General features: G+C 37.5%; 1 protein-coding gene across 7 annotated transcripts in view; it reads left to right on the plus strand.

Annotated features, from left to right (window-relative positions):
- The window catches only part of PTPRK (protein tyrosine phosphatase receptor type K), a 554,739-nt gene that overhangs the window by 266,390 nt on the left and 275,066 nt on the right, over nucleotides 1-13,283 (plus strand). For all 7 annotated transcript variants that reach the window (XM_027056952.2, XM_053222257.1, XM_027056947.2 and 4 more), the window contains exon 4: nucleotides 11,846-11,927. In XM_027056952.2, the coding sequence (XP_026912753.1) occupies nucleotides 11,846-11,927 (82 nt within the window). The remainder of the gene's footprint in view (nucleotides 1-11,845; nucleotides 11,928-13,283) is intronic.

Here is a 13,283-nt window from a genome sequence, read left to right on the forward strand (position 1 = left end):
AGTTCCCAGGATATCTTTTCATTGGTATTATAATTTCTAAGGTTCTCTGCCCCAGATAAATCATTCTTATTGATTGCCAGACACCCAGAGGATAAGGTTATGGGTATTCTTCTAAAATGATGTTGACTTTATGATATGGAAAGGGATGTCATTTTCCCTCTTTTCTGACTGAAATTTTAGGCTTCAGTACTAGCTAGCTTCAGATCTCTGAGTATCCTACAAAACCATTTTTTGTCATAAAAGTTTTAGCAAGAAAGATTCTTAAAGGAAGACCATCTCCTTTGCTAATTTATAACATATGATTGTTTTATTAATATATTGCCAAATATTTAAGTTGATATTCTGCAAAAAATTAAATGAAATGTATACTTTTAGTTAATTGATCTTAAATAAGATTTTTTAAAGTCAAGGTAAATATGTGTGTGCATTTTTATGTGTATGGAACCCCCCCACCTTGTTTTTTGGTAATGCTAGGATGGCTGGCCCTATTGAATCCTCTCTAAAGTTTCCCATTATTATCTTCTGCAGAAACTGTGAAATATATTGTTCATTACTTCCCCTAGTAAATATTTTTGAGTGCTCGCTAGGCTTTTTACTAGCTAAAAACACTGACATCTTAAATTATATACTAACACCTCATTATATTTGCTATTTAGTCCTTATAGTCAAAGATGTCACTGTACTTGCCCATTTACTTATAAAATAGGGAACAAATCATGGAGGTTTTTTTGTTTTTGTTTTTGTTTTTTTGAAATCCCTAAATTCAAATAGGAGTACACGAACTGGTTATTCTGATGAACTTTGTGTCATCATCTCTCCCCATGCTAATCCTAACCTATTTTTTCAGGAGGGAAAATTTACAGTACTTTTGGAATTACTTAATTCTCAAACCAGGACCATGAAAGCAAAGGGTTTCTCTTTTCGTCCATCGTCTGAAGAAAATAATTACTTATTAATATGTTTGCATTTGTGATGTGAGAGCTCAAATTTAGCCTCCAGTTGAACTTTGGGTTATACTACCAGTGGAGTAGCATTTAATCACTTGGTTCACTTAAAGATTGCTTTTCTCTCTCATATAGTATGCACGACCAACAGAATTCATATGTAATAGATATTTGGTGTTACGGTACATATAGGTTGCGCTATGAGTTTTAATTTTTTTTAATTGAGCCCCATAATTATAAATTAAACCTCTTGAGAGTCCCCAGCTTGGTGAGGAACGGACTTACTGTTTAGTTTGAAGGCCTTTTTTTTTTTTCGGATATAGCTGTGTAAGTGAAGTGATCTACTTCTGCTGTGTGTAAGATTGGACTGTGCTAAAATTTAAAAGGTTCTGCCTGTGGATTGTAGGAAGACAAATGGCTCATCTCTAGAAGTGAGGAAAAATAGTACTGTAATTCAGTGTCATGTTGATAGAAATAGCAACCTTAACCAGTCATCTTTTATTTTTGGCTCAGACAACTAACTATAAAATATAACCCAGATGGTGGAGCTATGATAGTAAAGATACAGAAATGACATTTTGCTGATGAATTTTCTGCTACCCTTTGCTTCTCTACTTTCAGTTTTATACCAGATCTTTTATGGTGTAAGTTGCTTGCTTATGTATCTGAGGACAGACCCATAGGATGAAAAACGTGTTTCGTGGCATTTTTAGATCTTGGATTATTTCACTTAACTTTTGTTCATTTCCCTCTTCGAAGTTGCCTTTTTGATTTTCTCTCTTTTTGCTAAACTCATACTCTAACATAAATTAGACTGTGCCATGAAATCGTGGGCCCTATTTCAATTTATTTTTGAACACATTATAAGCATTTGGAATGTAGACTCTGTCTGCCTGTCTGCCCTGGAATTGGCGAAGCCTCTAGAGAAAGCAGGGTGGTGGGCACATTATACTGCGATCCGTAGTCTCAACCTTCTTACCGTACTGGGCCTTGAATTGAAATGAAGAAGGAGTCACGTAAGGGTAGTTTAGTGAGATGGGTATAGGATTGTTCAAAATGTTTTGTGGTAGAGATTAGGAATGGAGAAGGGAGTCTGTGCACTGAGTTTGTTGTAGTACCAAAGAGTTGAGAGGTGTTTCTCATGGTCTCTGGCATCATGCCACCTGGGACTGCCCTCTTGCCCCTTTATTTCTCCCTGGTGTGGATGTTAAGGCTCTACCTATGATAGTCAGTCCCTGGAGGAGGAAAGGGAGGAAAGGATTAATAGCTATGGAGAATCTTCTGGATTCTTTTAATCCTCACAATGACTCCGCGAGGTCTGCACAGGGATTTGAGTTGAGGGCTTTCATTTAGAATGGAGGCTCTGCCTAACATGTCTGTGCTCTTATCTGTGTGTATACATCTTAATTATCATGAAGGACTTATACTTTTTGAGAAAACAGTATATACTGCTTTCCCCTAAAGGCGTCTGAGTGATCTAGAAAACACACAGAGAGCACAAAAACTCCTCCTGTTTTTATGTTGTGAATATTATTTATTTTTGTTTCATGCTTTGAGTTTGTTTTCAGAGATGAAAACTTTGTCTGGGTCTCTCTTAGCCACATTATGAACATTATGTGTTTTTGATACATATTAACCTGCATCAATATATATTCAAATTAAAAAGACCATTGACAATTTGCAAGTGTAAGATTTTAGGAATGAAAATTAAATTTAGATAACTAATAGACTTATTACCAACTTAAATTTTCTAGCATAAGTTCTAAAAATGATTATTGTTAGTTTCTTTATTTAGATCTTCTAGATACGTTGGTGGTTACGTTAGGGAGAGCCACTCTCTGGGCTAATTTGAAGCACAGGAATGTACCAGCCTGTCATATTCATTTCATTGTGGAGCCCTCTGAAAATCACCTTCTATGGGCTTTTCTTTTTACATGGTCTACTTTGGCATGAAATCTCTTAGGTTTTATTTTCTCCTTTTGATTTTGCTTCTGCATTTCTGCTGGCTCCTGGACACTGGTGTGTGCTTTGACTGATGTCTGTTGTTGATCAGGCAAATACATCATCCCTCTGAAAAGGGCTGCAGTTGAATGCAACTGCTTTTCATGCGAGTGTGGTCTTGTTATACCCAATGTGGTCATCCACGTAAGATAATGTAGCAGGCCCTCTCATCACTTAGACCTTGGTAATGCTAAACCTCAGGGATATTTTTGTAACACTGACATTTTATTCAAGAATACTTGGCTACAGTATACACAGAATTTACATCATAAAATCAACTCAAGTCTGTATTATATTATTATAATCATGTGTGGATAGATAGATAGGAGTCTGTGTGTGTGCGAAAGAAAGAGAATATCTAAACCCACACGGCAGCTTCTGTTGAGCGGCAGACCCTGAAACTATACAAGAAGCCTGTATATATTCAGGTAACTGAGTATAGGTTTTAGAATCTCTGGAACGCTTATTACTCTGTGCAGACTGTGAAGTCTTGATGGGAAGAGTCCTCCTAAGAAGTTGGCCGTATTTAATCTCGGGACATTTTAAGGACAAAGAACTGGTTTTGAATTCTTATGCACTTAGAAATCATGGAGGTGCTAAGGGTAGCTAGAATCAGAAATATGAAAGAGATTCAGATGAAGAATCAATTAGGGCTTGATTATATGTCTTAGTTGTCTCCCACATCTAGTTAACATGTAATTAGAATCCCCTGATTACTCTTGGAAGCAGCTTTAAAGCCAGAGTATGTAGAAGTATTTCCCTTGCTTCCATGTTTTATCTGTGTGCTTTTTGCGATTGCACATATTTATCTCCTTCAAAGGAACTAAATAAGCAAGGAAGAAACCAATAGAGAAGGACTGTGAAGAATTCATTAGCTATAGAGAGCTCCACGACCTTTTACTGAAGGCAGTTTTGTATATTGGACTCTTAGAGATAAACTGTTACGTGAATCAATAGGCAAACCAGCCTGCCCATCACAGGTCTGACATGGAGAACCTCTTTTTTTTTCAACACTCTGAGTGAACCTTTAGTTTAGAAAGCAGAATTCCAGACTGACAGTACCTGTACGAGGAGCTGCATTGGGGGAGAGCAAATGATAAAGATTTCAGACATTCTGAAACCTACACTCTGTTACTTGAATACACACAGTCTTTTTGCATAGTTACAGGGTCTGCCATTCAACGGAAGCTGCTGTATGGGCTTAGATATGCTTTCTTTCACACACACACACACACACACACACACACACACACACACACGGTCCTATCTGTTATCTCTCCACACACCATTATAATATGCATTGGACTTGGGTATCACCTGCCATTTATGTGTATATTAATCTTTAAGTATGAACAGAAATAGAGTATCTCTACATTTGAAAAGAAACTAGATTCAAGATTTTGAAGTTGCCACATAGATGTTTGACTTACTCAGTGTAAGATTTTCTGGGACCTATAACCAGAAATTTATTCCTTACAGCATTATTTAACTATTCAAAGGAAGTAATTATGTTTTCATGATTTACAAATTAGCTTAGGAAAATTGTCTGGAACTTTCTCAAGGGAGAGTCATTTTATTATGCCAACAAAATTTTATGAGTTAGGTAAATGTGAACTAGGTACCTTATTCCATACTTCCCCTTGAGGCAAACTATTGACTAAAATCCACTTATATTAGTTGTTTTGTAGCACATTGGAACTCTTTCCAGCCTCAGTTCTCAGTAGGATTCTTGTGGTAGGTTCACTGATGCAGTGGAGAAAAGAAAAGTCACTGTCTTCAATGACTTTATATTTTAGTAGGGGAGATGAATCTCAAAAATTTATTTGTATAGTAAATTATGTAATTATAATTTTGCTCTGTTCGTAGCTCTGGCCCGAGGACACTTCTTCCCAGTCTCCTACAGAGCAGATATTAATCTGCATGTAATTTAGGATTAGGTCAAAGCATGTAAATTAGGATTAGGTTAGGAAACACTTCTACACCTTTGAGTTTCTTTTCCTGCAAACATGCCATCATGCTCATTATTTTCTTCCATTAGACCTTGAGTCATGCTCTGTTCATCATAAACTTTAGCATTGACATCTTTAAGAGTTGCTTTCTCTCAACTGCCTTAGCCCATCTTCATCCTGATGATTTTGCTTTCTTTATGGAAAGTCCATTGACAGATTCTTCGCTTCTTCATCTCCACATTCGCCTACCTTATCTTAACCTGCTGCTCTGGTTAAATGGATCGTGTAATATCTCACAAGCATTCTAACTTTGCATGTAGGCATCTCACTTTCTGACCATAACATAAGCTCATCCCTGTTACCTTCATTCATTTTACAGAGCTTATCCATCAACCTTGTGGTGAGCTCCAAATCATCAAGCCATCTTTCATTTGCCAATTCATCAACTTGCTTATCATATCAAAATTTGATCTCATCATAATCTTTTTGATCACATTTGCCATTTTCATAAACTCTTTGCTTGCTTGTTTTTCAATCTATTTTTTATAAGCTTAGAACAAACATTCTGTTTAAAAATCATACCCCATATTAGCTCGGGAGCACTAGAAATTTGTGGTCACCAACTGCAAATGAGCCCACGGGATTCCTGGAATTTCTACTATGTTTTTCTGTTCAATTCCCTTTCTAGCCCTCCTTTCCCTTCCACTCCACTTGATACTCTCCAGTCTGTGACTAGTCTTCTTTTTACCAGCCCATCCCATATAGCTGAGAAAATTGAGACCATGTAATAGAAAATCCCTTAATTACCAATCCTACAATTTTATTCATATTTTAATTCATCTCCCCTCTCCTCATATTATAAAAAACTCGAGTCCCTTCCTACAATCTATGATTTGGATCCTGTCCTATCCTATCTCACACTAACAGTTATCATTTCTTTCTCACATGCACTCAAAAATTTCATCCCAAATTGAATCACCCTTACCGATTTCTAAGCATTTGTTTCCCATCTTAAAAAGCAATAATAATTAAAAAAATAAAACACTTCTCTTGATCCCATATCTTCTTCCATTTTTAATTTTTTTAAATTTTTTAATTTTTTTATTTTTCTAAAATAAGCTCTAGGCCAAATGTGGATCTCACAATCCTGAGATCAAGAGTCACATGCTCTACCAACTGAGCCAGCCAGGCACCCCTCTTCTTCCATTTTTTAGTCAAATTTCTCCCCACCAATTCAGGCACACTTCTTATGGAAATTTTTATATTCATCTCTACTCCTCTATTGTCTTCATCATTGTCCAATATGGTTTCCATTTCTGTTGTTTCATACAGATGGCTTTTCCTTTGGTCATTCCTAATCTCAGTGGCACATATAAAGAGTATTTTTTCTCAGCTTTATTAAGGTACAATTGACATATAACACTGTGTAAGTTTCGGGCAGACAATGTGTTGATTTGATATACTTATATTTTGTAGAAGGATTACCACCAGAGCCTTAGCTAACACCTCCATCACATCACATAATACCATTTTATTTTTGTGGTGAGAACATTTAAGATTTATTCTCCTAGCAACATTCAAGTCTGTGATACAACATTGCTAACTATAATCACCATGCTGTAAATTAGATCTCCAGAATGTATTCATCTAATGACTGGAAGTTTGTACTCTTAGTACGATATCATTTATATATGGGATCTAAAAAAGCCAAACTCATAGAAGCAGAGACTAGAATCATGGTTACCAGGGTCTGAAGGGTTTTGGAAATGAGGAGATTCAGTCAAAGAGTGCTAACTTCCAGTTACAAGATGTATGAGGGGGTATTTTTTTTTTAATTTACTTATTTATTTTGAGAGAGACAGATACAGCACGAGTGGGGAAGGAACAGAGAGAAAGAGGGAGAGAAAGAATCCCAAGCAGCCTCCCTCCCGGCTGTCAGTGCAGATCCTGATGCAGGGCTCCATCTCACAAACCATGAGCCATGAGGTCCTGACATCTTTTCCACTTAAGACATTTTTTTACTAGCTTTTGTGACATTTTGTGTCCGTCTCACTTTTATTTTTCTACACAATTTTGTTTTTCTTTCTACAATCTCCTCCTTTTGCAGGCTCATCATTCTCAATCCTGTCATGGTAGAAAGTATCAATTAGGGGCTCCTGGGTGGCTCAGTCAGTTGAGCGTCTAGCTCTAGATTGTGGCTCAGGTCATGATCCAAGGGTCATGGGATTGAGGCCCACATTGGGCTCCATGCTGAGCATGGAGCCTGCTTGGGATTCTCCCTCTCTCTCTCTCTCTCCCCCTCCCTCCCTCCCTCCCTCCCCCTTTGCCCCTCCTCCACTTGTGCGCCTGCTCTCTAGAAAGAAAGAATGAAGAGGAAGGAAGGGAGGGAGGGAGGGAGGGAGGGAGGAAGGAAGGAAGGAAGGAAGGAAGGCAGGCATCTTAAAAATTCAAAAAGAAGTATCAATTAGGAGTTTTCTGGTAACTTTTGGCAGACAGTTTTACTAAAGGAAGGGGACAGAAGCTTGGCTGACTGAGCTGATAATAATTAACCTTTATTGGTGCACCTGGGTGACTCAGTTGGTTAAGCTTCCGACTTCGGCTCAGGTCGTGATCTCGTGGCTTGGCTCATGAGTTCGAGCCCCCGTGTCAGGCTCTGTACTGACAACTCAGAGCCTGGAGCCTGCTTTGGATTCTGTCTCTCTCTCTTCTGCTCCTCCCCCCTCCCTTGCTCGCACCCTGTCTCTGTCTCTGTCTCTCTCTCAAAAATAAACATTTAAAAAAACAATACTTACTGAACACTTACTATATACGAGAGACTATCCTAAGCTAGCATACGCATCATCATGCTCCTATTTGTGTCCCCCACCCACCAACTGAGACACACACACACACACACACACACACACACACACACACACACACTCCTCACCACAATCATACAAGGTTGGTATTATTTTTATCCTCAATTTAAAGAAAAGTTAAGTAACTGGACCAAAGTCATAACAGTTAACAAGTGGCAGAGCCAGGAAAGGACCTGAGTCAAACTGCCTCCAGCCTCTATTCTTCATCAAGTTCACTACACTGTGTCTCAAGATAAAGAACCAAATGCAAAGAGAGCATTTCCTTTAAACGGGCTTCAAATTTCCTTTAAGATGCTAACATGTTAGATTTTTAAAGATTAACATCATTTTAAATAGTACGTTGATTAGATATTACATTGACTAGGTAGCAGTTCCATCAGCATTACACTCTGCCTATTTTCATACTATACTCACTCCTATGGTCCCAAAGCCATTGGCAATGGGACACAGGAGGCTGGGTGGTTGTTTTGCCTCCCATCCACTCATTCCTAGTGTAGACCTTGTCCTTTGTTACTTCTTTCCTACTTTGTCCTCATAATTACTGACTTCACTGGAATAAAGTGAAGCTGAGAAGTAGAACAGGGGTCTTTGAAGGAAGAGAAATACTTCATAATGAAAAGATGGCTAATCTATGAACACAGAAATGTGTGTGTGTGTGTGTGTGCGCACCTGTGTGTGTGTGCAGGTGTTTTACATTTCATAGAAGTGTATCTGATATGAAAACAATTGTCATGTCACTTTCCAAGTATTGGAACAAAGGCTTAGCGAGAAATAAAAGGGAGAATCAGAGACATTAACTAACGTGGTAGTTAGTTAGCTGTGGTAGAGCAGCTGTGGTAGAGGCCCCTTTCCTGGGGGGTGAGAAAACTTGTACTTGACTCCCAACTTTCCTGTTTACAAATTCTTGAGCAAATCACATAACCTTTTAGAGCCAAATCCCAAATCCTTAACATGGATATATTGCAGCTTTCATTATAGGTTTTATAAGGATTAAATAGTAACAGGTGTAAAAGTGACTATATAAACCAAACAGTAAGCTCATCAATGTTGTTAATATGTGAGATTTATGTAAGTGTATCACAGGAAAATAAGTTTTATTTGCTTTAATGGTAGTCCAAGAAAAGAGAAGATACAGAAAGAAAAAGTGAGAAAGCCATTTTTGAAGAACTACATTTTTATAAATAGACCACATATCTGTGTAATTAATTGTTGGTTATTTCACTTTTGTTGCAGCCAACATTAAATTATTTTAATTTCCTGTTTATCTTTGTTTTACTTTCTCCAATTGTTTTACTTCCTTTGCTTCACATAGGTGATAAGCTTGTGCATGTTTACTACACTCCCTGGGAAAAAGTTTCTAATTCGTTTAAATTGAGCTTTTATTCTGGACAATAGATTCGGGCCTTGATTTAAAAGGGAACAAAAGAATCAGTTCTTTATTATAGCAAAAAAAAAAGTTTCTCTTTTTAGTGACCTCATTTTCCCTGCTAAGTGTGTCTTTGCCTCATTAACAAGAGCTGGAGGAAATTTCTAAGATCAGATTCCTTTACTACTAAGGATCTAATCAGCTTTATCACTTCAACAGAGCCCTCACCTTGTAAGGCTCCTGTGTCCAGTCAGGGGAAACAAATCTCAGTAGCTTAATTATGGAAAGCTTGCTTGAGCAAATGCTCAGGCCAGATCTAATGTTTGGTGTCAGGTAGACAACCAGGGCTTCCCAGAAGAAGGGAGCAATGGAAGCTATACCAGATGTCACCTTTCACCCATCTAAGAGGCTAGCCTGGGAACAGAATGAACAGGCTCTTTTTGCATGCTGTTTTCACTCCACTCCATTACCTGAAATACTGAAGGTAATGATTCCAATCAATTTTTTTTGCTACTCTAGCAACATTCTTGGATTATTAACTAAATAAGTGAAGTAAGGTTGAATTAAAATGGGGAGGGGGGAAAGGCAAACCCTAAAGAACAAGGACTTTATCCTTTGGCAAACTGAATTAATAGAGAGAATGTACCTCATATAACAGAAAGTTGAACTCAGAACGCCTGTGATAGAATTATCATCACATGTAACCCAAGCAATTTATTTAACTGGGTCTTCCTGGCCTCATCTTGGCAATACTTTTTAATTTAGTTTTTCTCGAACTCTCTCTTACCTTTCATATTTTTTTTGCCACTTCCTACATCTTTTTTTGTCTAGACTTCCAAATTTCTAGAATGCTGCACAACACGCTTCACTGTTTTCATCTTTGCCCAGCAGAGGCCCTAGGTTTGTGCTGAGCTAGAACCTCACCCTGATCCCTGAATTGGCAAATAATGCCCATGGGAAAGGAGATATGGCTGCAAATCATGGAATCACATTGGAGAGACATTCTCCTGAAATTTGTGTTCATCTAGATGGCATTGTTTATACAGATATCTGATATTTTAAAATTATGGTTATTATAGCTTCTCTGGCCCTTTCTAATTTTGTTTTTCTTTTTGATGGGAGTGTTCACCTGCCTGAAACCTCCTGATACTTCTCTTCTTTCCTTGATCATTATGCCTGAATCACACTTTGTTGGCTTTCCTGCTGCTGCTGTATTGTTGCCTTCTATTTCAGTGGTTTTCTCCTCTTCATCTTACTGTGCCATCTTATTCACCCATCATGTTCACTTTCAAATCTGTAACTTACTTCCATGATCACATCTAAATCTAAAGGTTAATGGGCATTGAGGAGGGCACCTGTTGGGGGTGAGCATTGTATGGAAACCAATTTGACAATAAATTATGTTTAATATAAAAAATAAAAAAAATAAAGGTTTATTGTGAACCTATTTCTTTTATTTGAGATATGTTTGTCCTGTTATCCCATAAGCCTGTACCCTATGTGCACCCTAGGCAAATCAGATTTGAAATGTACTTAGTCATTTCTCCCTCAACTTTGTACATTGTCTGCATCACTAGTCCTGGCTAGGGATTCCAATAGCATCATTCACCTAGTGGTGCAACCCTGGAGCCAGAATTGACCTATATTTCACCACAACTAACAAGTCAATAAGTTTTATTTTGTCTGTTTCCTTAGTTTTATTTTTATCTCTTCTTTTTCTTTGCATCTGTCTATTTACATGACTAGTAGCATACGACCTGAGCATTTCCAGCCTCAGTTTATTTTGGTCCATCCTTTACCTTATAGGCATATATATGTTTCTAATAGATCAACTTGTTTACATATATTCCTACTTTAAACATCAGCTTCCATTACATTTCCTAAAATGTTTTGCAGAATACTCCAAAAATAATCTGTGTATCTCCATGAATAAGGGAGCCCATAGTCAAATGTAATATTGAAATGTGGCATGCGAAATATGGTTTCTCTTGAAAAGTCACACTATATGAAGTTTCTCTATTGGTTGTAACAACACAACTCTATAACACAAGCTTATATTTGAACATGGAAATGTTTTTGTTTAATATTTATTAATATGGGATTATTGACAGGATGTACTCCTGATTTTAGTCCCATGGTATTCAAGGTGTTCCATGCCTAGCTCTCTAATCTCACCTCTTCCCTTTTGAACCTTTGTAACCAGTCAGATGACATTCATTTCGTTTCCCAAACACATAGCTCTATTCCATTCCATTGTATATTGTTTCTTTTGCCTGGAATACTTCTACTCTATCGAATGGCCTCTGGTTTTGAAAATTTAGCACTTAAAAGCTTAGATCATTTGATTGGTTAGCATACTGCTTGGTACATTTTAGGTGCTCAACGTATTTTAAATAAATAACAAAAACAGAGAAAATTAATAAGAGAAACTTTAGCTATTTATTCATTCTACCTAGATATAGCCCATTCAGGAATTCTAATGCATAATAATAGCACTTGCTTAATTTTTTTTTTTTTTTTTTTTTTTTTGCTGCTTAACCTCAGTAATTTTTTTTTTTGTTTACTCAGACGAGATTTGGGAAGACTTACATTATAAGATATCTTTAATTCTTATAGGATAAAACTCAAAATTAATTTTTGTAAGTGTGCTATAGCTATTCTTCTTTTACTGTGAAAATTCCTTAAAAATGATTGTTGCCAATGGTTTCTGTTTCTTTCTGACAGGTAATATTTGAAGCTGAAGTCTCAGGAGGAAGGAGTGGTTATATTGCCATTGATGACATCCAAGTACTGAGTTATCCTTGTGGTAGGTTGTGATTAAGAATTGTATTTTTCTATGTCCTTTCAAGACTTGTCTTATATTGGCAGTGACCGTTGACTGTTCATCATTTGGCCATACCTGTCTCTTTTGTTTTTACTCCTAGCCTTCTGTTCACTTTTAAAAGAACACTGAAGCATTTCTAGAATTTTCAAATCAAATATTTTTCAGAATTATAACTAATTCTACACAGATTAATGGATTCTTTTAGCTATTGAATTACTGAGAACAAAATGCAGATGTAAATGAAACTCTAGATAGGACATGCTCCATCTTTTGGTTTTATTTATTTATTTATTTATTTATTTATTTATTTATTTATATTTATTTATTTATGAGAGAGAGAGAGAGAGAGAGCGAGAGAGAGAGAGAGAGAGAGAGAAGTTTCCCAAACAGGCTTGATGCTCAGCACGCAGCCCATCGCAGGGCGCAATCCCATGACCCTGGGATCTTGACCTCAGCCAAAATCAAGAGTCAGACGCTCAACCCACTGAGCCACTCAGGCACCCTGTCTTTTGGTTTCATTAAACAATCTAGGAAAGTAAAGAAGAATGACAAATCAGAGCTCAATGGAAAGGAAACTAAAAGAAACCTTACTAACTTATGTGATCTGCTCAGTTGAAAGTTGGAGTGAAGGAAAGAGAATGAATTAGTTCACCTATTCCAAACTTCAGACTAAAGTTTTGGTAATAAATATCTGGTTAATCCATATAAAACAACAAAATAATCGACAGCAAACAAAAAGTGACTCGGTTTAGTAATACCTTGTTTTGTTATGTCTCTAGATGCACATTGGTTGATCTAGATGCACATTGGTTGATCTCAGATGCACATTGGTGGTATAACTAAATTTATGTGTACATCACATTCAGTGGAGCCAGATATAAAACCACTGGCGTAAATTCAGAGCTTACCTATATCTCCCAACAACGGCATTTTAAAGGGCCCATGACTTCTAGATGATCTGCTCAGTGATCCTCTTGGTGGAAATTTTGTCCCCATTGTAGGCACCATGCACAGGGTGGGGGTGGAGGGACACCGTGCCAGGGGCCAAGGCTGTGTGCCTGGTGAGTGCTTGGTAAATGCCAGTGTGCATCTGCCTCACTGCCGGGGGTGGCACATCACAGATTGTGTGACCCTCCTTGGTTCTGATTCAGTAGGTATAGGGGGTGGTGCTGAAAATTTTCATCTCTAATAATTTCCCAGGTGATGCTGCTGCTGCTGGCCTGGAGTTCACAATTTGAGAACCACAGTTCCAGGTCACATTTAGCTCAAGCATTTCTGTTTTTGATGCCTATACAAAAATGAGGTGCTTAAGACAGAGGTAGCAAGCAGGCAAGGGTC

Source organism: Acinonyx jubatus, chromosome B2, assembly GCF_027475565.1.
Source record: "Acinonyx jubatus isolate Ajub_Pintada_27869175 chromosome B2, VMU_Ajub_asm_v1.0, whole genome shotgun sequence".
In the NCBI taxonomy this organism is placed as follows: Eukaryota; Metazoa; Chordata; class Mammalia; order Carnivora; family Felidae; genus Acinonyx; species Acinonyx jubatus.